Raw genomic sequence first — 25,623 nt, 5'->3', positions numbered from 1 at the left:
AACACACACTCATATGCACGCAAACACACAAGCACAAACACAGATAAGACTCAGACGGGGGTGACCCTGGTCTGACGCCCTGCTGACCCCCAATCTGTTCCCCAACCTCACACCATGAGAGTCCCGGGCACTCTGGGATGGACACACAGACACACACCCACAGGCACACACACACACACACACACGCACACACACTGGCTGGCTGGCATATAGTTCAATGTGTGATCTGACGGATATCTCCTCAGACAGTGCCATGTGTGTGGGCAACATGCATGCGGACACTGTGTGTATGTCTTAGTGTGTGCGCTGCCGTACCCTCTGCCCCCTCCCACTGGTGTTAATTGATTCTTGGTGAACTTTGCTGATTGGTGTGAGGACCCGCAAAGGCTGGCCTTGTCTCCACTGGTGACCCCCCCCCCCCCCACTTCTCATTTGTGTGGCACCTTTAAGCGCACACATGCATGCAGTAGGCCGGCACTGTTTAAATATACAATCTATATTATATCTCTATCGGCCTATGTTTGTGTGTGTATACCAGACACACACAGGCATGCAGACACACGCACATATGTCTATCAGGGGGATTTCACACCCCGGTAAAGAGGAAGCTGGCTAGCTGACATGAGCAGATTGCACATCATGAGATGCTTCATAGGAAGAAAAAAGTGTGTCTTTGAGGTGTGTGATGAGCAATGTAGGTGTGTGTAGGTGTGTGTGTGTTTGTGTATGTGGGAGGAGGACAAGGAGCCAGAAAGACAGTAAGAGAGATGAATCTCCGCTTATTAATTTCCAGCCGCGGCCCCTCTGTGAGATGTTAATATAGGGCTGATTGTGGCTAATTTCTTATTAATTGCCATCAGCGAGTACACAGCGGCCAGTAATGTGGCTAATTTGTTTAAATGAATTTGGTTATCTGCGGCATGTTAATTGCTGCAGGTGGGCAGCATTATACCCCCCTGCCACACACACGAACACACACAAACGGGCAAGATATTTTCTAGAAAATTTCTGTTGGATAAATGAAATAATACTTTACATGTTTATGGGCTATTTCAGCAAGCACACCTGCAGCCTTTTCACAAATTTAACTTCAGAGTTTGAAACTCATGATGGAAACCATTTTGAAATTGTTTGTCTTATTCAATCACAAAAGCCTGGTATTTCAAAATGAGTGTGTAAAGTTATCGCATATTTTGGAGCTGAGCTATATCCATGCAGGCCTCAACTCTGTCACTACTCCTGTGGGCAACCATTTTCCACTCAATACAACACTGGCATCAAAACAGGAGTGCAGAACATTTGGAGGCATATGTCAGGATTCCCCAAATAGTTCTCACCGAGGGCCAAATCATGTCAAGGTTGCCAAGTTGCAGGCCAAACTGTCTGGGAGTTTTTTGTTGGTTTGTTCCATTGGACTGGTAAATGATGTTTTATTTGCAGGTATTAATGTTGCTGCTATTATTAGAAGTAGTATTATAGTTATGTTTAGTAGTACAGTGTGTAGTGGCATCAGATACCGAGTAGGTATAGCCTGTGTTCAGGGACGGACGAGGAAAAAAATGCATATTGGAAAGACGATAAGTTGTCACGTTTGCGGGATGGAGGACCCAAATGCAGGGAGGCAGGAGAAGCAGGGGGTACTGAAGAAAATATGTATAAACAAAAACGAGCACAAACAAATCTTGAAAAATCCAAAACTCAAAGTAGCAAAGAAACACTAAAGAAACAAAACACAACTACAGTAGAAACAAAGAACATGACAGAGACAATGAGCCGACAAGGACAGAACAAAAACTAGGAATTTAAATACAAGCATACTGACGAGACAACGAGAAACACCTGGACGAGACACACAAGGTAGGAGGGAGCTGATTGGCTAACACAAGGGGGTGGAATGCAGACAGGTGGACACAGAAATACTGAGAAAACAAAACTAAAAAAGCCCAAACATAACATAAAGTCTGTATCATTTTTTCAATGTCCCTTTTGAATATTTTAATCGAGAGAGTATGACCAGTTTGGTCAATAAAACAGAACCACATAAGTGGTGCACAAGAGGGAAAAGGGGCATACTTAGACGATGATAACTGATACATATTCAACACAAAACTTGGAATATTCTTGCATACCAATATCAGTAACATTGATGCTGATTGTTAAAGCAATTTACTCTTCAGTAAAAAGTAAAAACAAATGAAGCAATAAACTACCAAAGACCACAATGAGTGTCAAAATATCCAAATGGCTTTCAGCATTCATCACAGACAGCTGTCAGGAGCATTTTTACAACCACACAGCACATATGTATACAGTATAATGTGCTAATAAAAACATAAATTAAATAAAATATAATTTATATTTATGGATTGTCTGGTGGGTTTTCTGTCTTATGAATGTTTAATATGCATGGTTTTGGAATGGGGGAGCAATCCAAAGCACCCACAATTAGATTTGCTGGCTTCATAACATTTTTAAACCTGTGCTTGTTATTAATAGTGAAATGGGGTGGAAAAAAGAGGACAAATTAAGCTAACGAAAACAACCTCTGCATTTAACGTTTAACCACGATCCCGTTCACACACAATTGTTTTACAAAGATGTAATGTCAACCGCAAAAGATCGCTTATACGATGTCTAAATGATAAAACAGTGGTTGATTTTAGTCAGGATAGTAAAACATTTACTTACTTTGGATGTGGGCGTGCAGGCTAGGCCGCTGCTAGCTTGCCCATAATAAAACATCAGCCACTGGGATGACTTTGACAGCTCCCACTTTTCTTTGTAAATATTAGCACGACTTTATTATCCATTCCCTCTGAGTCACTTTTAAACTGGCTGCATTAGCGAAGTCTGTCATTTCTCTTTAACGGCTGAACCTTTCACGGCAACGGCAACTTGCTTGTCCCTTGTCAGCATAAGATAAAGCTAACGCCAGCTCCTCTGGCCCAGATGGCAGTGATGATCACATGGTGTGCTCACAACATTGCAGCTACGACCGTAGGAGTGGAGGCAAGGTGGCCCGTTGATCTATTTGTGACAATTTATCCACTTGTTGGACTCCCCAAGCCTGGTTATGACAAAAGCATCAATGAGTCAGTACGGGGCTGGTCTCGCGGGCCAGAGGCTTCGCTTTCTTTGTCAAATCCTGCCGGTGGGTTGCTTATGTCATTGAAATCAATATTTTTTAAAAAGCATATTAAGCCTTACCCATACCAATCAAAGAAATCAAATACAGGCAGTCCTCGTATCACGACATACGTGACCTACGATGTTTCGACTTTACGACGCCCGTGCCTCCTCCTCCATTTTGTCCCCAGAACCATAGTGACTGTTTACATGCAGGCAATATTTGTGTTAAAGTCAAAATTCAAAATTCAAAATTTCTGAAACATTCTGAATATCCCGTTTACATTTGAATAACCCACTGTGTAGTACACGCCCCGTATGTAGCCGGCGTCATGACTCGAATGGACGTCAATTCCGCTTGTTACTTTCAACTGTCAAAACACTTGATATTCCTGTCACTCACCACATGAATGAAGCAGCTGCTTTCCTCCTTGCTCCAAAAGTTTGCTTTTGTGCTGTGTCTCTCAGCTTGTTTACCTCTGTTTAGGGTTGCCAACTCCCTGAAAAAAAATAAGGGACACCTCATCGGCAGAGACGGCTGACCTGACTGCCTTCAACCTTCCTTGCGCGACTTGTATTTTTTGTTTGTTTATTTATTTATTTATTTTTGTGGGTGAACCCATTTTTAACTATTTAAACCCGAGTTGACGGCACGTCTGCCTCAGAGTGCAGAGGTCGTGGGTTCAAATCAGGCCCTGGCCTTCCTGTGTGGAGTTTGCATGTTCTTCTCGTGCCAGCGTGGGTTTTCTCCGGGTACTCCGGTCTCCTGACCACATTCGAAAAACATGAATGGTAGGTTGATTGAATGCTCTAAATTGTCCTTAGGTATGATTGTGAGCGTGAATGGTTGTTTGTTCGTGTGTGCCCTGTGCCCTTGGCTGGCAACCAGATCAGGGTGCCCCCCGCCCGCTGCCCGTAGACAGCTGGGATGGGCCCCAGCACGGTTTGGATAATGGATGGATGAACACATGAAAAAGTTATGATCCAAAAATATAATTTAATACAAACTAACAAATTTACTTATCAAAATAAATATCTCTCGAACTTCTAGAAACCTTTCCTGCTCAACTCAAAACTGTATAAGTTAATATAAAACAATAAATAGTAAGCAGGAAATTCATAACTTATGAACAGCTCAATGCCACATTATGTGGAGACAGACTATTTTTTCCATTTCTATTTCTTCTGAGATCTTGCTGCAGCGAAGAGCGGTTTGTCTTTGACTACTGCAGAGTAAAATTTTGAGCAAGACATGTCATGTCAAGCTCACAATGAGCTCATCTTTAAGAGGTTCAGCAGAACATTTGTTTCGCTAATTTATCCACTTATTCTTATATGTGTGAATATGTGAAAAATCCTTAATTGCCCAAGTCATTTTTAAATTAGCAATGTTCCTGCTAAAACTGTTCTTTTTTGCCTGTGTAGAATCTTAGTCATTCAGGTCATGGTAATCCACAAGGGTTAAATGGACGGCAACTGGACAACTCTTATTTAGTGGATTTGTTGTTTGTTTTTTCATTTTCTGATTATGTTATAACAAAAATGACTTGGGTAATTATGCTATTAGGCTGATAAAATGCTAATGATGTGGTGGCATGTGTGCAATTTCATGTGGTAGCTTGACCTTAAAATAAAAGCTAACACGCAAAAGTCTACCTGTGTAAGTGAAGAGAGCCCGTTGCCGCATCGTTGTACTATTAATAAATTCGTCATCAGCTTCATTACGCCTCCAACTCCCTTGTCTCCATGTCCACACAGAGAGGACAGAGCTACACGTAACTCCTTTCCTTTTGTTTGAGTGTTTATGGCTTCCGTAAGAGGCATCAACGACCACCGAGGAACCAGAAGATACACAATCCAAATCCCTCTATAAAAGAGGAGATACCCTCTGGGCAGCCATAGCTCATAGTTGGCCTGATTTAGTGGCAGCCATGGAATCTGGGCTTGAATAAAGACAGAGGGAGGGAGAGAGAAGGAATCATAGCTCCCCGTGTGATAAATAGCCCCAGCCCCCTCTATTACATTAGCCGTCCGGGCCGATAGATTGCGAGCCCAATAGACCCGGACGTATGCGATTGGTTTCTCATATAAAAGTTGCATATTAAATTCCTTCACAGGACTGTGTCCCCCAAGCAGGAAGGAGGGAAGAGTTGGAGAGGAGCTGGAAAAGAAAGAAAGACAAAAAGAGTTTTCCCCGGCAAAGAATAGATGATGGCAGGGTAGGGGATGTAAAGCTGCGTGGTTGAAAAGACAAATTGTGATGTCATGTATTTAATAAGTTCATGGATATTGGGTGAAGAGTGCCTCTCTCCATCCATTTAATCAGGATTGCTTCCCAATGAAGATTTCTCCCTTTCACTCCTTCCCTTCGCTTCCCATCCATGCTTCAGATACTCTCATATGCTAACAGCCCCTCTAATTGTTTCTCAGCTCATTAGCACGCGGATGCTTTAATAGTAATTAATCCGTCATTTGTCGGCACGCAAACGCGGGCCGCTGAGGTTTCTCCCAAACTGTTTCAATGTACACTCATAATGCACTCATCAAAGGAGAGTGTAACCTGCTAATTTAGCTCATCACAGTTAATTGGTTGTTAAGTGCCTTTAATTACCAAGCAGGCAGGGGGATTTAAGTCGTCAGAAAGAGAGGGGACAACAAAATGACTGGCCCCTCGCCTGCCTTAATGGCTTTTATATGAACTTTTTGAAAAGTGGGATAAATGACTAAACACTGACCCACTTCAGTTTTCGGTCTGATCACTTCTCCTTCCTTCCTTCCATTCGCTGTCCCTTCCTCCGTTGCCACCTCACTACTGTCTCTTTCTCCAGATATTAAGTCATTAAGTTTTTTTCATTATTTTTAATAAAAGATGAGTTATGGCTTCAGCCTCACTGAGGCAACATCCCCCAACCTCCTCCTCCTCCTCCACTTGCTCCCTCCTCCTTCATCCATTTACTCCTCTGCTTGGCCCCGCCCCCGCACGTCCCTCCTTCCTCGTCAGCCATATTGTGCCGCCGCCAAATCCGTTTGACCCTTGAACTGCAGCTAGTGACCCCTCCGTTGCTGCTTCCAACCTTCTGTCCATCTTCTTTGCTTTCGCCCCCTTCGACCACATCGATCAATCTTCCCTATTCCTCATAGCTCTGAGAAGTGTTTGGATGGCATTCATATGATTTATGATTCATGATGCTCTTCCTGTGTGTGTGTGTGTGTGTGTGTGTGCGTGTCTCTGCGTGCGCGTGTGCCTGTGTTTGTGCATGCGTGCGTGTGTCTGTGCACGCGCATGTGTGCAAAGGGAGAAAGAAAGGAAAAAAGGAGGAGGTCTTGTCGATGACACCGTTGAATAATGACAATATTTATGATTGATAGCTTCTATAGAGATACTTATATATCAGTGTGGGTTTGTGACTGGAAGGCTTTTTTCCCCTACACCCTCCCTCACATTAATGTTTTGTCTAAGAAGCAATGATGAATGGTTTTCATGTAGTGTGAGCAGTCAGTATGGCCATCGTTGCAAATAAGACGGAGGGACGGATGTCGTGAGTGACCAACAGAGCTAAGCGTGATGTACGGCAGCGGACATATCGGCGCTCTTGAAGATGAAAGCATCATAAATAAAATATAATCGCTGCCCATCGAAGAATTTGAGAGACTTTCTGAGCACGTCAACTGCGCAGGTTTTTAAGACGTGAAAACAGCGTATGAAGCGATTTCTCCTGAGTGTTTGCTATTTTCGCCACATAAAACCTTTCAAGGCACTTACAGGGCTGCATTTGTAGTGGTTACTTTTTATTGTGGTTGTAAAATATTGTCTTTCTTGCTTGCCGCTTGATTAGGTACACCACTGCAATCAAATGCAACTGCTCAGAACTATTGTTTTGGATGGTTTTGTTCTGGACACTAGCCTGTGGTCACATGAGTTTTCAGCCTTGTGTTGTGTAATTGGATGTTTTGACTATAGGACACTACATTTGTAATGCAGGAGAACCTTTCTGTGTGTGTGTGGTTTTTTTTTAATATTGTAGAAAATATATTGTAAAATTTTGATCATCATTTTAATGTCTTAGCTATAGCTGGCAAATGACTCCTGTAAAAGATGCTTTTGCATTCCCTGCAGGTAAATGTGATTTAAAGTCTAACTGTAGATTGAGAAGTTTTAATTTGACCAGTTTAATGAGTAAGTCTTACCCGGTTGCTGATTTCTATTGGATGTGAACTGAGCCGAGTCTTGGAGGGGTTGTGCAGTAAAAATCATGAAATTGATGGATTTGGGACTGGGATCTGTGAAATAAATGAAGTTGTAATTTAAAGAGATTAATCAGCCTGGAGGAGGATGTGCTGTGGAAAAAAATATTTAAAGATTACAGCTAACTTTTTAAATGCAGCACAAGAGAAATGATTGGATATACAGCACGCTCACAAAGACACCCTCCCCTTTTTTTTAAATACCATTGCAGCGTTATTCTTTAATAATAACATGATTTATTTAAAAAAAAAGAACTGTTATCACATGGATATAATTATTCATAGCCTTTACACTTCAAATTATTAACTCTGGTCCTTTCATTTCTCTTGCTCGTCCTTTAGATTTTGGCTATTCAATGCTACGAAACAAAAACCACACTAAGACCTCCGAGGATCTACAAGAAAAATCAGAGCTCAGAGGGGATTGTTTGGTAGGCTACACAATCATTTTTCTTCTGTACTTACTGTCCCCAAGAGCGCAGTGGCTTCTGTAATTGTTAAAAGACTCTTCATATGGCTTGCTGCTGTGGGTGAACACACCGACAAGGCGACAGGGTGCTGGGTGAGAGATGTGAACTAGGAAACGGAGATCCAGTGTGAATTCCATCCTGTGAGAAAACCTCTGGTCTGATGAAAATGCTCTTGAGCATCAGCACAAGAAAACATTTTTTGCTCATCAACTGCCCACCACGGCCGGTTCTCCTTCTTGAACTTACTCAGCAGAGGATTTTTGGTTCCCAGCCAGAGTGACCATCAGGTTCTTATTTACTTCTTGTCTCTCACCAGGGCTTCACTCACCTGATTAGTGATTACTAATTTGACCCACAGCCAGCTCTAGGAAGACCATTATGCCGTTATTCCAATTCTTGTCCATTAATAAAATTTAACACACGTTTCAACTTCAGTCAAACGTGTTCAAACAAGACAAATGGAGCACCTGTTACATTTCAAGTGTGACAACAGGTATGGATACTTGTCTTTGTCATATTTCATTTTAATGCATTTACACTAATATCTAAAAGTATGCTCGTTTTTTTGCACCAGACTAACAACATACAGTATGTGGAAATATTTGAAGTGGTTTGGAAAGCACTTTATCCTGAATTCAAATGTGTTAAGTAGATCACTTGTATGAATTGCGCCAACACAATTTAGCAACAGCAATAGTAAGAACAAGGATTTATCATATCTTGAAGCATATTTGTATGGTTCAAAGTTATCGTCTCTTATATTTGACAAATCATACCGAGTACATTAGCCAAGATTCTTGCCAAACAGTCAGTCATTTGAAATAAATGTACTCATGCATTTACAATACATTCCATGCTAAGACATTCCAATAACACACTACAGTTTTGAGACTGTACAGCCAATGATGTAGAGGTCTCTCTGTAGACATGCTTTGATGTAGTTGAGCATGTTGTCTGAACAGTCCTTGACCAGCTTGTGATACTTGATGCTACCACAGGAGGATGCACTTGTCTTAAACCTCCACATGTGCTTTATGGCCAACATTTTGGCGGACCTGCAAATCCTCTAGGATGTACCAGGAAGGCTCTTTTTGGCCTTAGTTTCCATGTTGAAGTGACACTGCACGTCCAGTGCAGAGGGGATTGACTGTGTTGATGCTTCTTGTGCGTGAGGAGAGGTGGAGCTGCAGAGGTTTTCCATTATTTTACATTAAGACTCCGGCGTGTGCTAACGGGAAGACAGATACCAACATGAGAATGTAAAAGCAGGCACGTATTTTGGGTCATTACATGAAGAAAACACAAGCAAACAATTAATGACCTTAATCTACAGTAAATGTTATTGACATGTTGCGCTTTACATTTATTAGTGTGGCAATCCTGGCGAATTGTCATGCACCCTAAATTGTATAAAATTGTATTATATTGTTTTTCTGTCACAAATGTGTGAATAAATCAAACATCTGTATGAAATATTTGCCTTTAAATATTTCCTCTGCTTTGATTGACAGAACTATTCACTTCACACAGTGCAGCATACTAAGATAGGAATCTACCTTTTCTAATTTACTGCAGTACGATAACCAACATATTAAAAACATCTCTCAGTCTGTAGTTACTGACATAGTCGTTCATTCGCCTGACTTCTGTGTAGGAAGCATGTGTTCAGTTCCAACTCAGTGACTGTGAATACGAGTGCGGGTGGTGTTCTGTCTCTATAATGTGCCTTGTGATTGACTGGCGGCCAGTCCAGGGGTGAGTCAGCTAGCATAGACCCAAGCCCCCTGTAACCCTTAATAGGATATGTGGTGTAGTAGATGGATGGATGGATGGATCTCTCAGTAATATACAGTTCTACACCACTGCAAACTTAATCTGGCCACACATACTGTACTTATTGTTAAATTGATACATTTGTGATTATGCCATAACTGAACTTTATTATCATCAGATTTTGTATCGGATTTTATTAGATTGATAAACTCTTGCTAATAATCCATCCATCCATCCATCCATCCATCCATCCATTATCCAATCCGCTTATCCTCACAAGGGCTGCGGTAAGTGCTGCAGCATATCCCAGCAGACTCCCTGAATTGGTTGCCAGCCAATCTTGCTATCAATAATAAATAAAAATAATAATTTCTGATGTAGGGGGGAAATGTCATTTTATTGCTTTAAAATGAATATACAAATCTAATGTGAAACGTGCTCCATACATTGTCTGAGCAAAGTAACAAAAGCAGGATGTGAAATATAGATAACGTGTTTCTAATTGTGCTGAGAGCAAACATCTGTATTTGTACTTACTGTACATCAGCTAAGTGTACTTCAGTAATGTTACAATGGCTGCTTCCTTTTGGTAACCTCCTCAGCAGGAAAGGCTTCTGACCTGAGCTCACCAACAACAGTTAAAGGTGATGAAATGCATATAAATAATGATCGAAAATGTGTGATTTAAATATAAAAATATATGCATTGCTGGGCTTTTAGCATGAAGCAGTCGCTATAAACTACCATCTGCATTATAGAGAGCATTACTTTACCTTTCAATTGCCTTTGACATCCGTGTCAGTTGTACCATTCGCAAATTGGGTCGTAGCTGTGTTAGTCCTGCGATTTGTCTCTTGTAGCATGAAGTTCTGACCTGTTTGACCCGCCCTGCAGCTGGCAGGTGCATGTCCACACAGCAGCGTCACCTCCATGAGCTGTTCTCTGCCTAAAAACGTCAAACAAGGGTGGTATTGAAGCAATCACTGCATATAGGAGTGCTTCTCGGATGTTTTGAGTTTTCTCAAAACTGTCTCTTTGGTGCTCTTCAGTCGAGGGATCAATGCTGGACTTAAAAAAAAAAAGTAAACTGAGGCACTCAAAGCATTTTGGATTAAAAGGCCTTTATTTTAACATGGCCAGTTGGAGATAATGCCAATGCGTTTCAGCCAGGGCAAGCTTGCCTTGAAGAAGGCCTACCAAGGGTGGTATTGATTTTGAATGGTATCTGACAACATGCGGAAGGTAGAAAGTAGAGTTGTACTGATCACGTGAGCTGAAATCAAGGCCGATCATTCAATTTTCAGCTGATCAAAACAGGTATTTCCTTTTTTTAACAGAGCTGGCTTGATGCAACAGTCTCTGCGTCTGTTTGGCAGCTGCAGTGCTCTTGTGTTCATAGGGGTCACAAGCTTTCATACTCACCTCTAACTTTTTAAGGCAAAGGGGGTAGAAACATTTTGCTTTCACAGCCGGCAGAGCAAACTGAAAGAGACTACAAACTAAGCTAAATCAGCAAGGCTGCACAGACCACACGGTGGACAAGTATGGACAAAAAAACTTATTGAGCAGCATCTTCAGAGTTCAAAGAGCAACAGGTTAGCAAATGTGACACATTTAAATGTGTCCAAACAGAAGTCTAATGAGTGTGAATTAGTTCTTTATAAGCAAATGTTTGTAGATGCGAAAAGTTGACCACTCAACCACCAAAAACACAGCATTGAGTCATGTACATTCAATTAAGACATGCATATAAATAGAGCTGGGCAGTCCGTCCCTGGGCCGGACCGGTCGGACCCTCCGGCTCAGCCGGATGGCCATTTTTGGGGCGGGGGGGTGACAAATTTAAAAAAATGGCTGGACTAAGCATGGAAGTGGATTTTAGTCCGGCCCACCAATCGACCATGCCTTTGACGTGGTTGCGAGGTGGCCAAATTTCATCTCAGCCTACTCAGTGAAAGGCTTCTTTTTAGGCTACTTCCTGCTCTCGCGTCGGCTCGAGCGACAACTGCCACATTGATTTACGTGACCGACGCATTGTGCTGTTGGCGACAGGTCTGCAAAACATGCCACGTACACATCAGGAATTGTTGCTGCTCTGATCGGTCCATTATGTCACGTATTGCGATGACATAATGTCTCCCACACGGGGAGGAGGAGAGAGAGGATGCAGCACGCAGCTCGTTGCTGCTGCAAAAGCAAACTAGTTTGGCAATAAAATTAAATGCATAGTCTAGTCATCTCGGTCCCTTTATGGTTGTAGCAGGTACGATATCCATTGTTGTTGCTCTCTTTTTGAAGCGACGCCCCCCGACTTGGAACTTAATGGTTTCAAAACAATTTGTGTACGGGAGTATAATAATCTGCGCGCAGCACTCAAGTATGACGCTGCCACATCAAGGTGGAGTTCATGCACTTCTTCTGGCGTCTTCTACTTCCGGAAATACGCCGTAGCAAACCTGCTGTGTATAGTGGTTTGCTGGTATGCTTTTATTTTGAAGGCAGTGAACGAAGTGAAGTGTGGAAAATAAATAACTTGTTGAAAATGACTTCTGGCCGTCTGTTGGACCCAAATAATTATACAATACGTGAAAACCAACCCCGGGGCTCGCAATGGAAGTAAGCACACGCAGTTGGGTAAGTAGTAAAGTACTAGTGGCGCATTTTGAAGCGTGTCCACAGCGGGTTCGAATAGTAAATTAGGCAGCTAATGATCCTTAAAAAACTTCTGCCGTTAGCATCTCTCCCGTGGCGGCGTCAATCACGGACACTTTTTTTTTGGGGGGGGCGGAGGGCGGAACGGGGCGGGGGGGGGTGTGATCTTATTATTTTATGAATAAGGGTGGGGAGTTGCGGCCATAAGGGCACCCAGGTCAAGGGTGGAGGGCCGCGGCCGGACCGTCAAGAAAGGGTCAAGTGCCCTGCTCTGCATATAAATAACAAAATCAGTTGATTGCTATGGAAGAATTCAAACACGCTCTTCTTCTAAAGGCGTTGCTGGGTTATTCAGACTCGTTATGGGCCGAAATGAAAAAATAAGTGACTCACTCGACTTGGGCTCAGCAGCAAAAAAATGTGGGACATGTGCATGTTTTGTATATTGGTCTTCAAAGTTTTAGGGATTATTTTCCATCACTGCAAGAAATTTACAGTACTGACTTTGAATGACCTGTAGTGTGATGTGTAGTTTCATGTCGCTGAGGTCAAACGTCATTGCATGATCTGTCTCAGCAATTGCAATTTTATAACAATGTTGGCGATTTGGCTAATTTGCGGAGGTTTGAGGTCGGTTATGCACAATTTCTGTCTCATAAATCAGAAATAGTTGTTTTGGCAAAGCAAGGTAGTGTATTGATCCTATTGCTTTTGAACTAATATGTGATCCAAGAGGTTTTTACTAGCTAAGGAAAACATTAATAAAGGCACATGTTTTTGTAGTAGTACTGAATGTTCTCAGTCTAGTGGGACCGTACGCAGTTATGTCATTGATTTCTCTTTACAGAAGAAGTACAACCTTCTCCATAACATTACGGCTGTACCTGCTATAGTTACGGTGGCAGAAGACTGTTGGCTCCTCCACCCACTGTACGTTGGCCATCGACATCTCAGTAGGTGCGTGTAGGCGGACCTGAAGTCCCTGTTGAGGGCTCCATAAAGGATCGGATTGAGGGCTGAGTTGGCGTAACCCAGCCACAGCACAATGGCAAATTCTGGCACTTTGTTGGGGTCGGGAATCTCCTTTAGACCCAGTGTTGTGAACAGGATGAAATAAGGCAGCCAACACACCACAAAGGCTCCTATCACTGCTGCGAGCGTCACCGTGGCCTTGTGCTCCCGCAGGGCCGACGCCGGCACACTGGAGACCACGGTGGTGATGGCCGATTGGTGGCTCCTGCAGCTGTAGGTGGTGACACACGTGGGCTGAGCGCTGATGATGCGCTTGATCTGCGCCCGTGCGATGCGAAGTATTCTGAGGTATGTCCAGCACATGACCAGCAGAGGCAGGTAAAAGGTGAGAAGTGAGTCGGTCAGAACATAAGGCCTGTTGAGCTCAAAGCGACATGTCCTCTCTGGAGCCCGTTGGCCGTAGTTTTGCACGGTCCCGTTGACGGTGTTCCAACCCATGTAGATGGGCAAGAAGGACACGGCCACCGACACGGTCCAGACGCTCGCCATGGCGACAAATACCCTCCAAGGCAGTACCAGAGAGCTGTATCTGAGGGGCATTGTCACGGCCAAATAGCGGTCCATACTTATGGCCAGCAGGGTGAGGATGGAGGCGGTGCACAGCATGACGTCCATGGAGATGTAGAAGTTGCAGAAGACCGGGCCCAACGGCCAGTCATCGGTGAGCTGCAGGTGGGCTGAGAAGGGGAGGACGGCGAGGCCGAGCATGAGGTCGGTCACTGCCAGTGACACGATGAAGCAGTTGGTGAGACAGCGGAGGCGTCGCGAGGCGCACACCGCCAGGCACACCAGCACATTGCCGCTGATGGTCAGAAGGATTAGAAGAGTCAGGATGAGACCCACTGCTATTTTCCACAACATGGCTGCTTGGCCCTCACCAGATTCAACCTTGTGACATCATGACTTTTTATCCTTCAACAATTGCTTTTAACTTCATGTGCCTTAAGTGTGCTTCAAATGGTCACAGACCTCTTGTATTCTAATCTCTGTGTCACTCTGTACTCTTAGTGTAAACTGCCAATGGAATGGCTGAGTGGCTGTGGAGGCTGAATTTGTTGTTCCATGCTGTCTTCCGTTTAGGCAGAGGTCCACAGTAGTGTTGAATTTAGTGAATGGCTTCAAACACACCGTCTACTGTGGCTTTACTACCATCTAGTGGAAAAGAAAGAGACAAAATAATTACGTGAGGTCTTATTTTCACGCAGAGGTGCAGTTGACAACACTTAATTTACTTCAATGGTGATTTGCATATTCATTTGCATTTTATAGCTCAAATGGAGCAGAGTAGAGCACAAACCTCCTCTTAGAGCAAATGAAATCACTAAAGAAAAGAATCACTGTATGTTGATATCAAATGTGCGCATATTGAGCAGGTAACAAAGGTGATGTAGCCAATGTGGGAATTGCTTTACATCCTCAGCAAAATTTTTAAAGTTTGATTTGATTTGCCAAACCATTAGGGCTAATATCTATTTTTTAAGGAATGAGAAACTGCTTGAAAGTACTTGTAATAAAAAAAAAAAAACAAAAAAAAAACTGTTACTGCCGTGCCTCAAAACAATGTGATTCGAAGTAAATCCAAATAATTGATCTCCACAACCTATGTGATTAGTGCAAAAATGGAATTGCTCCTCCATCTTTCTGCACTTTCTCTGTCCACCAGAGCTGCATAAAATTAAAACTGTTCCATTTCATTATGCAAGATATCATTTGCTCAGCCTGCATTCTCTGTGTAAGGGGTGGAATTCTGGAATTGTCTACCTGAACATGTGAAATACATCACAAACATCACCACTTTTAAGAGAACTACCATTTGTGTTGGGGTCAAAATTGACCCGTTTTGAAGTTTAGTTATGTAAAAAGTACCATTTGCTTTTTTCTACCGGAATGAGGCTTCATCTAATCCTCAGACACAACAATTTTAACGCAATAAAATTAATTTTCACCATTTTAACAAATTCGAAAGGTCTCCCAAAAAAAAGTGATATTTGTGGTGTAATGGGTCAAATATGATCCAGCAGTGAATACTGGCTGTTTAAAAGCTGTGGGTCACTCTGTGGATCAAATATGGCTCAACGTGCTCCACAACAGACAGTCAGTCAAACGGAGACACATACACAGACACACACACGCAACCCCCCCCCCCCCCACACGCACCCCCCCCACACACACATACGCACACGCACGCACGCAGCAACACGCACACAGGCATTCTTGTAAATTGATACACGTGCACTCACATATACACAAAGGCCTTCTTCACCCCCTGTGAACTCAAACTTTCCTGCAGCATATTGATACATTTTAAACAAAAATAAACATTGGTATATATAAGCAGGGTGACAGTCAGTGATCCTGAAGACAGAGAGGAAAGCCAAGCTGAGGAGGATGTGGATGAGGACAAGGTTCAGTATGACCCTGAACAAGACCACACATCTGACGAGGAGGACCCAGATGTCACAGATGCTGAAAGAGAGGTTTTCAGGAGAGGTAAAAAAAATATGACATTTCAGGGTCATCAACCCCTCTTGACACTCAATACAGTGCACCAGTGGAGAACCACCTCAAAATGACTCCAGGGCCTACTAGATATGCAATGTCGCATGCCCAAGACATCAAGTCCATGTTTGAGCTGTCGGCTTCCACAGCCTATTCAGAAGATCCTGCTTGAGCTGACCAACACGGAAGAGACACGAGTGGTCTCTGGATGGTGGTAGCTGGATGGCATATGAACTAGGCAGGGGATTCCAGGGGGAGCAAGAGAGAGAGGTGCAAGTCATTTTTATGAGAAGGAATTGACTTTTTGTCTTTATCTTACCATAAATCTATACGGGTCAGTTTTGACCCCTAGCACCACAGATGTCACTATTGTTAATTATTTTAAATATAAAAATAAATAAATAAAATACATTTTGGAGTATAGTTACTCTAATATTAGTTTAAGATGTGGATAAAATAATTACTCATTTTATCACTATAGCAAACATAATTAGTTAATTTAAACAGTTTTTGTAATTGAACACGAGTGGTATTGTACGACAAAATTTCTATGGAACCAAAAAATCGAATTTTAAAACATTGTTTCCATGAATATGAATACATACTAAGTTAGTATAAAGTATGTATAAACAATATTGAATGATAACTTGTGTTTTTATGAATTTTCAGGCTCCAGTTAAATCATGGGTCAAATTTGACCCCTAAACACAAAAATTATGGGCAGCTTTCTAACACATCACAAAGTTTAAAACCGCGCCAGGACAAGTGTTTTCTACTAACAGATGCTTGCATTGTGATGCCTGTTCTTACTTGTCAATGTTTTTTGTCAGCGTGTGTTGTAAATGCGCCTAATAGGAAAAAAGAAACCTCGCATCACATCGTACAGCAATAAAGCCCGCCACATTGTGCCTAAATTTGGTCAAGCTTCATACATAGTTCAATGAGCAAAGACAATAAAGAACATGTATTGGATTCGTGGCTCATTTGTGAACAAACATCGAAACTCCACACAGGAGGCTTGAGCTGAGATTTGAACCTCAGGAATGTTAACCCCTAGTTCACCACACTGTGTTAATCAACTGATAGATATAATTTGTGTTAACACAATCTACTGTTGATGATTTTCTTCCCTTTTCCTGTAAATGAGCAGTTCAGAGGCTGACCTAACACTTGCTATATTGATTTAAACTCAACTAACTGGCCTCAGAACATTAGTTGCCTGTGCACTCTAATGAGATCCAAATACAAAACTGTATCAAACACTATGCCCTTGGAACAAATTGAATTCCGAGTGGTGTTAATTAGGGGTGTAACGGTACACGTAGGTGTATTAATACGTTTCGGTATGGCATGTTCGGTTCGTTCCACTAGCGTTAGGTTCGGTCCACTTATTAGCGCGAGTTTACGCACGGACGCTATTGACTGTTGCTCGCGGGAGAGGAGAGTGGCGGCACAAAAGATAGAGCCAGAAAAGAGCCAGAGCCCGAAGGTCCCCGCGTACACTGCGGTCCCCTTTGGGAACATTATTCTGGATTTCCCGTTCCCCATCGCCGGCAGGGAAAGGTGCGTGGATAAGTCCGTAAATTGTGTGCCAACATTGCTACATGAAATCGGCGGCTATGTTGCAGCTAGGACGTCTAACACTCACGGCATCATCAGACTGTGAATGTTTCTTAGACGAGGAAGCAATCAGTCTTTTTAGCTCAAAACGTCAAACTTAAATAGCGAGATTCATAATTCATATTGTAGGGTCTTCCAGAAACACGCCGTCAGACATAGTTTAATTATCACGTTTTTATTAATCCAAGTACAACTGCTCGCGCTCTTCTTTCTCCTCTGCTCCACTCCCTTGCCGTACGATGCATTCATGAACCTCGGAAACATCACAACTCAGGGACACACAAATCCGACCACAACACAGGTAACCCAACTCGTTACAATATGCTGTTGAAAATTCAAATATTTCAATGCCTAAAAAGTGTATACAATTTCATAAAGATTTTTTAAGTTACTGTATTTTTTTCATTATAAAAATAGTTTTAATATAGTTAGCAATAATGGTAACTGTTATTGTATGTATTTTTATTTTTTTTTATCACAAAACGCGTATACATGTACTGTAATGACAACTTGTCTTTAACTTGAATACTTAGGTGTGTCATAGGCTGTTGCTGCTGAGTGTTTAAAGATGTTAATGTCTTAGTAATTTACAAAATTAAGAGAACTTTATTGTTAGTGTATTTTTTTATTCTGGTGTAATTTCTTAGAATATCACTCGAATGGTTTGCTATTATTTAGTTTTTCTAAAAAATGTACCATTTACTTGTCATCTTTTCAAAATAAACATATTTAAAAAAAAAAAAAAAATTTGCTTGTACTGAAAATGTTTCCGGACCGAAGTTTCCAAGAAACCGAACCAAACTGAAATGTGATTTAGCGTACCGTTACACCCCTAGTGTTAATTACGTTTCATGAAATTGTGGTCATTAATTAGAAAATGTTAATACATTATTGTTGTTTGACTTTCCATTAATGTACAAGGACGCAGAGCCGTTTCAGATACTTTCACCTCTAATGCAGTTTTAAAACAACAACAAAGCAATATTAAAAACAGAATGAATGGCAGCTTTAATTTGTTTGTTTTTGTTGTTTTTGCTTTACCAATTATAGCTAGGACACCAAATTGGAATAGCACAAACACTGCTCACATTATTATTCTGTAAGACTGAGTTTACGGTACAAGCAAAAACCCTGTTACAGGGAAACCACCTATCTGTACACCAATGTGTACATAAGTCAGAACACGCCGTAAGGCAGTAATAAAGTCAGACACTACAAAAAGTTTGGGATGCTCAGCTTTCAGGTGATATTTCAGGATGAACATAAAATGCACTATAGCCTTTACAGGTTAACTTAATTTTACCTTCTCTAACATTTTGAGTACAAATGTCCGACTCGGTGATTCACTACTTTTTGGCAGAACTGACTGTTATCTTATAAAGAGCTGACTGGCAAAATTCACAACAGATGCTTGATCCATGAATCAAAACAATTAGAATTTGTTTATTCAAACAGTTCCATTTACCATATTGTTCCCATTTTGACATTTTGGCGACGCTTAACAATTAATTGACTGCCTCATCATTGGGAGGCTTTAATCAGGATGTTCTCAACCACTGATCTTAGTGTCACAGAGTTCCATCGGGAGGTTGCAACAGAGAGAGTGGAAGAGTTACAGAAAGCTATAGAAGTGGACATTTCTGGAAACAGTAAAAAGAAAAAAAAAAAAAAAAATTGTGAATTTTTGTGTTAAGCACCTGTATACATAACATCAAGCTGAGCACAAAGAATTTAAATAATGAACAGTTAAACATGCATAACAAAGTTAAGAGAAGGTCAAATTAAGTTCATTTGTAAAAGTTACAGTGCATTTTCTGTTTGTCCTGAAATGTTCTCCAAAAGCCAAATATGACCACGTTTTTATTTACGGTAAATATTTGTACGATATTTACAATACAATACTTATTTACAATAAAATACAATAGTGTAAACACGTAATTTAGTATGCCTTCATGTGCCGTGTGAACAAATATTTGTTATGCCGTTGTTCTTGACCTTAGAATGATGCTAAATGAGGACCCCCTGAATTCCCGTGCATATTGCAAAAACCAGATATCTAAGCTAGACTTAGATTCTTATATCAAGCCAAAAAGTCTTTTTGCATTTCATTTCTTACTTAGTTTATAAATCCTAAAATTGGTTATTTACATGCAAAATAAGCTAAATTACTGTCAAAGTCTCAGTTTGATGTTGTATGTTTTCAGAGAACTTTTAGCTGTAAAAACTTGTTTCAATTACCTCCTAGTAACTAGTGACATTATTATTACAAACACTGATGTTGTACTAATATCAATACACTTAATTCGCACTGATAAATATTTGACCTTCCAGTTCGTTTTATGCCATAAATCCTCAAAAAGTCTTTAATTTTTATTTTAATATACTCCAGGGTGGCATGGTAGTTGACTGGTCAGCACGCCTGCTTCACAGTGCAAAGGTTGTGGGTTAGAATCCAGCCCCGGCCTTCCTGCGTGGAGTTTGCATGTTCTCCCTGTCCCTGTGTGGGTGTTCTCTGGGTACTCTGCTTTCCTCCCACATTCCAAAAACATGCATGGTAGGTTAGTTTCTACTTTATTTTACCTAATATAGTGCTTGAAATGAGTGTTTCGCCACTTATTTTAAGGTATTTCTCTCTTTTCAAAAGCCAAGATATTTTTTCTTATTTCAAGAAGTCTTAGCATGTGTAATTATCTTACTGCACTGGCAGATAATTTCCCTTGCTTTTATTCTGAAGCCTCTCAAAACAAGTATTTATCTCTTATATTTAGATTTACATTTTTGCACTGTGCGCATGTGTGCGACATCCAGATTTTAAATGTTAGGATGAACAAATGGACAACTTCTTTTCAATGCCTCCTGTCATTGAACACAAGTGCTTGGCAAATGAGCTGTTAGGGCCCAATTGCAGCTTCTAGACTTCCCATCACTCACTAAGTGATTTGGGAGCAAAAGAGCCCCATTAGGTTTTGGGAGATGAAAAGAGCCACAAAGGAACTTGAAAATGTGCCTCTTTAATAGACATTGTATGACTTTGTGACGACGAGTGATGATGTTATTTACCTCTCAGCTGCAATGTGGTGTCTGTTTTTCTGAGATTCTCCAAACACCAAGTGCTCATTTGCAACCTTTTTGAAATGGTTTTGATTTTTTTTTTTAAACATCATCCAGATGTGTCTTTTTGGAATACCCTCTCTTCCTTTGACTTATAAGTAATAAACCTCATCATGCAAATCATCCGATATGTAGAAGGGCTTCAATGTGCACTTATTGGGATTAGTTGGATTAGTTCTTTGTACCAGCAAGTATTCGTCTACTTTGAAAATGTTAGTGTGTCAAATTTGGCTTCATTTCCATTCACGCTTTCATCCTTCATTCGTCGTGACTCGTCGTGACATTAGGCACATCTGCCAACCAACTGTTTGAGAGGGATGCAAGTATCTTGACATTACAAACAGAAGCAATTTATATCTGTAAAATTTGAGCAGCACAACCATAAACCTGGCTTGTTTTAGGTTTCTGTGTCAGAATGTACTGATTTTCTTTTAATGACCTTTTATGATGCCAAGCATGAAAGCAAAAGATTTTGTTTTGTTTTCCCACCGTCAATTTGATGGCTGGCAAGTTAGTTACATAGCATTATTATGGGAAAAAAAACGACTCTTGATTATCACGAAATAATATAATATAATTAATATGCACAGGAATATAGCATAATCTTTTAGTCATTTTAGTTCACATGGGAATCAAAATGTGATTGTTTTCTCTTGTCACTGTTTATTCTAACCGAAACTGTCAACCCCCACATCCACAAATTCCAAATCTCAATTCTGCAACTTCGCTTCAGCTTTCATGAACCACTCATATATCAGTTAGGATACATTTCTATCACCCCACGGTCATTTATTCCTGCCATGTGACCATATCAGGATGTACAGCATTGACAGTTTTTATAGTTGTGACAGGAAGTCCTTGATTTATGACAGAGTTTTTTTCATGTACATGGCAGCAATGTACACTAAAAGAGTACCTGGAGAAAACCCACGCAGACACAAGGAGAACATGCAAACTCCACCCAGGAAGGCCGGGGCCATCCAGTCAATTACTGTGTCACCCTGTAGAACATTACAACAAAAAGTGTGAATGCAGTGTTGATATTGACCACTAGTTACTAGGAGGTTCTTGTAACAAGTTTTTACAGCTTAAAGTTATCTGAAAACATAAACTATTGCATCAAACTGAGTCTTTAACAGTAATTTAGCTTATTTTGCATGTACAGTAAATGAACCATTTTTAGGATCTACAAACTAATTAAGAAATTAAAGAAATAATCTTAAAACAATATTAATAATCCGACAAATTCTGCTCTTGCATAGTATATATTCTAAGTCTAGGTTTGATAGCTGATTTTTGCAGTACGGGAGGCACGTAATTTCTCCAGAAATTGCATTATCTAGTTTATATTATCATGTTTAAAGTTACTGAGCCATGCTGCAAATAGCAACAATGCACAAGTAATTGACGCCTTCCCTAAAAAGATTTTGAATTGCCTGTATAGACTGCAGCGAAATACAATTTTTCCACTCACAACTCAAAACACTCCTATTATAAATTATCTTTCCCCATTGGAATGTATTGAAATGAAACTAATCTGTTCCACATCCACCCAAAAACACACCAAAATTACACTGAGCAGTATTTTAATGTACAGAAGCGTGCAACTGATAATGAGGAGTAAAAAAACTGGCAAAAACGTTTAAAACTATTTGCAAGCATGTTCGGGGGATTGAGTTGCGCATGAGCATACCCCATAGCATTATGGGAAAAAATGCACAACGGAAATCATGCACTGCAGACATAATAACAAATCATAACAATTATAAATAAACATTGGTTAATAAACAAAATAACTTTATTAGACTCTCGAGAAGTGAGTAATAATCATTTTAGTCGATGACATCATTGCCAGAGTGCAACAGAGCACAGTCCGTCAAATTGATGGCTCTCGTAGGTCTAATAGTTTCAAAATCCTGGTCGTCCTATTGTCAACTCAAGTGTTGGAGTTTTTATTATTCAAACACCAATTATTAACACCAGTTTTTCCGTTTTTCTGCCAATTAATATCGTCTTCAAATATCGGTTAGCGGCCTCCTTGACTACTAATAATCGGTATGGGCCCTGAAAACAGAAATCAGTCCATCACTAACGTTTGAATGTATTTACAAATACGTTTAAACTTATTTGCCAGTCAAAAATGGTTACTCCACATGATATCAGTCCACGCTTCCATAGTAATGTACAAAAACAAAAAGTAATAATATTTGCTCTCTACATAATCTGCTATCACGGAAAATGCAAGCTCAAGAGTAAGACACAATTGGATGTACCTGATGTATGTTTGTTCTTGGCTCGTCTTCTTCTGTGGTGTCCATTGACAGTTGGCAAATCAGCTTAATGTGACACTACCACCACCAACTGATATTGTCCTTCCATTGCAAGTTAACCAGTGTGACTTGACGGTGGCTAGATGCTGTGAAGTTTTCTGTCCCCATCTAGTGGTGGCGCCCTCAAAAATACTCGTACCTCCATTGTTTTTTGCTCATATCGCGAGACAAAAAAAAAAAAAGTGGCCAAGCGACGGTTTGTACCACAAAAAGTTTATAAGTCTAGGCACTTGGAACTCAGGGCACCACTGTAGTTCCTTAGCACAAAGGTGACACAAGGTGGAACTTGGTCTGAGCACAAGAACTGCAAATAAGTGACTTTTTGAGCAAATCCCACCCACCTACAAATCTGCAAACAGTTGCCTGCTATGAATTGCAAACATCTGGAGGAATGCTGTATTTATAGACCACAGTCTTTCTACTGTCACTGGGTTCAGCGTTCTACTGTGGGCTTTTCCATTATTGAACAAGTATGGATGATCCTCCACCCTTTCAGACAAGTCTATTGCGGTCTTGTGTTGGTGTGTCTGCAGAGAAAAAGCAACAGAGTTCCTGTCTCCGTAACACTCACTGTGTACATCTTAGAAATGTGAAAATGAACCAGACATAGTTCCAGACAGGTGCACCATAGGGAAGATAAAGCACATGAAATATATATAGGCGCTAATGAATGGCACCCACAAGGGGATCGAGCTCATTATGTTGCAACTGACCGTAGCGCACCTTTGTTACGACAACATTGCAAGTTCCTTGTAGATCTCCCGCACATTTCAAATGCATGCCAGCCAGTGTGAGTAGATCCACATCCTCACTGGGGAGCAGAATCGACACATTTCATGTCCTCTTGTCGTTAATGTATAGTTTCTTTTCACAGTGGATCGAAAAATAGGGGACCTTCTGATGAAATGTACTTGTAGTTGCTTCCCAACAAGTATTAAGGGGAAAATGCGTGGACAAATTATTTGCTAATGTGCAAATCTCAATCTAAATTGCAACACATGCACCTTACTTAATTTCCTTTACAGGATAAATCAAGTCATCTGTCTGATTATCTATAGCTTGGTATATTTTGCTTTCTTTTTAAAACATGCATCTTCTATTTTAACTGGATTCTGGATTTATGACATTCGCGGGGTTTCAAGCAACATGCGGAAGAATACAATGTTACGCAGCACAAGAAGTCACACTTTATTTACTGTCGTACTTACTGTTTTTACATTGAGATATTTACATTGTTACATTACATTATGTATTTGTCTGCTAGTGTTTTCACACATTTTCTGGAATTATGGCTTTAACTAGTATGTTAGTGAAAGGCGGCTTTTGACTCGCGCGCACACAGAGACAAACAAACATTTGCGCATACAAATATACCAAAGGACAATTTAGAGTGTCCAATTAACCTACCATGCATGTTTTTGGGAAAATGGGAGGAAAGCGGCGTATCGGAAGAATACCCACACAGGCATGGGGAGAACATGCAAACTCCACAGAGGAAGGCTGTTAGACCCACGACCTCTGCACTGTGAGGCGGACGTGCTAACCAGTCAACCACTGTGCCGCCCAATCCCGGACAAAATTTTCGGAATCAATCTCAATCAATTTCTGAATCTTTGTTGATTAATTCATGACAAAGTCATTTAAAAAAAAAAAAAAAATTAATGGATGGTGGATGTCAGTGTTGTAGAAATGCTGCCATGGGGTGTTAACAGCGTTCATAATCCGTAGCTCAACTTCCCACAGCTGATCTAATGCACTTCTTTAGACAGCAAACTATTTGATTGAATCGGTAGTGCCCCTGGTTGCAGCCAAGAAGTGCACTCCATTTTGCCTCAATTGCTGCAAGACACGATTAGTCAAGTCACCTGAATTCTTAACTACGGAAATTGACTGTTATATCCACCCCAAGTTTTTTTCCCCTTTTTTTCACTGGGAACACAGCTTGCCTATAGCTCATTAGCTCAAGCTATACAAAGTAGCTCATTTGTTGCGTGGCACATTTGCCAAAATGATTTTTCAATGATCCCCGTCCTGTTTTATTTCATACACCGTGCTCCATTACATAAGGTTCATTGGTGACTCACCTCCCAGGCCAATGCTTCGCCCTTCACATCGCTATTGATCCCACATACTCATGATGAATTCTTTTCAACTGCATGAGCTGGTAGAGCAGACTCAGCTTTTATGTCACTCCCACACACATGCACACAGCACACACACACACACATACCTGATCAATCAGATTCTTTTACGACCATTTTTACATGAAAGTAAGATGGTTTAGTTGAGTAGAGATGACAAACCATTGTGATTTTGAAACAAAACCAAACAAGCTGATTAGCCCACATGTACAGAGAATACGAAGTAGAAAAAGCCAACAGTGATGTCACACTGCAACTAGCAACGTAGTTTGAAAAACATGTTTGCTCTATGTAAATTACGATATGGAGGCAAATAGAGATCGATCAACTCACCGCACAGACCACATCACCTCATTTTGGCTCCTGGAGGGAAGCGAGTCGAAACACAGGCATGCTCATGATGCGTGTTGAGTTGGTGTATGTGTGAGTATGTTTGGCCGCCTAATGAGTCTGTGTGTGAGGAAGAAACTAAAGAGACAGAGGGAGCGCCTCACTCTCTCTTTTTCTCCTCCCATCGCTCCTCTTTTCACTATCTCACGATAATTTGCATTCAAAGTGATTCCAATAACTGCTCCGCTGTATGCTTCAGTGCAACAACCACTTGTGGCAGTATAGCACCGACAA

General features: G+C 41.0%; 2 protein-coding genes across 10 annotated transcripts in view; one reads left to right on the top strand and one right to left on the bottom strand.

Moving 5' to 3' along the window:
* Positions 1 to 8,417: 8,417 nt before the first annotated feature.
* hrh2a (histamine receptor H2a) lies at positions 8,418 to 25,427 on the bottom strand. Of its 3 annotated transcripts, XM_086019817.1 has the most exons (6): positions 25,333 to 25,427; positions 14,177 to 14,450; positions 13,151 to 14,100; positions 10,388 to 10,560; positions 10,152 to 10,233; positions 8,418 to 9,069 (listed from the first exon to the last, which is right to left on the bottom strand). In XM_086019817.1, the coding sequence occupies exons 3-4, from the start codon at positions 14,004 to 14,006 to the stop codon at positions 10,391 to 10,393; spliced, it is 1,026 nt and encodes a 341-aa protein (XP_085875943.1). In that variant the 5' UTR covers positions 14,007 to 14,100; positions 14,177 to 14,450; positions 25,333 to 25,427; the 3' UTR covers positions 8,418 to 9,069; positions 10,152 to 10,233; positions 10,388 to 10,390. The 3 variants fall into 3 exon arrangements, with proteins under 3 accessions (XP_085875943.1, XP_085875925.1, XP_085875934.1); XM_086019799.1 differs by having other exon boundaries at positions 13,151 to 14,450; XM_086019808.1 differs by lacking the exon at positions 25,333 to 25,427 and adding an exon at positions 17,446 to 17,668 and having other exon boundaries at positions 13,151 to 14,450.
* dock2 (dedicator of cytokinesis 2) overlaps positions 17,201 to 25,623 on the top strand; it is a 151,474-nt gene continuing 143,051 nt past the window's right edge. For 2 of the 7 annotated variants that reach the window (XM_086019767.1, XM_086019751.1), the window contains exon 1: positions 17,201 to 17,360. The gene's annotated coding sequence lies outside the window, so the exon portion shown is untranslated. Of the gene's footprint in view, positions 17,361 to 19,908; positions 19,972 to 25,623 lie in introns of those variants that run through there. The other 5 variants (XM_086019758.1, XM_086019742.1, XM_086019719.1 and 2 more) reach the window with 4 other exon arrangements.

This window comes from Filicampus tigris, chromosome 2, assembly GCF_054856515.1.
Source record: "Filicampus tigris isolate MCC_2025a chromosome 2, RoL_Ftig_1.0, whole genome shotgun sequence".
NCBI lineage: Eukaryota > Metazoa > Chordata > Actinopteri > Syngnathiformes > Syngnathidae > Filicampus > Filicampus tigris.
Note: the sequence above shows the minus strand (reverse complement) of the source record. Positions and strands in the feature narration are given on the sequence as shown.

What these genes read in the sequence shown, in the direction of transcription:
- hrh2a (XM_086019799.1), bottom strand. Translation starts at nt 14,159, where the DNA reads ATGTTGTGGAAAATAGCAGTGGGTCTCATCCTGACTCTTCTAATCCTT. An exon ending in TGCCACCGTAACTATAGCAG is followed by an intron (nt 10,561 to 13,150) that starts GTACAGCCGTAA and finishes TGACGTTTTTAG; the next exon opens with GCAGAGAACAGCTCATGGAG.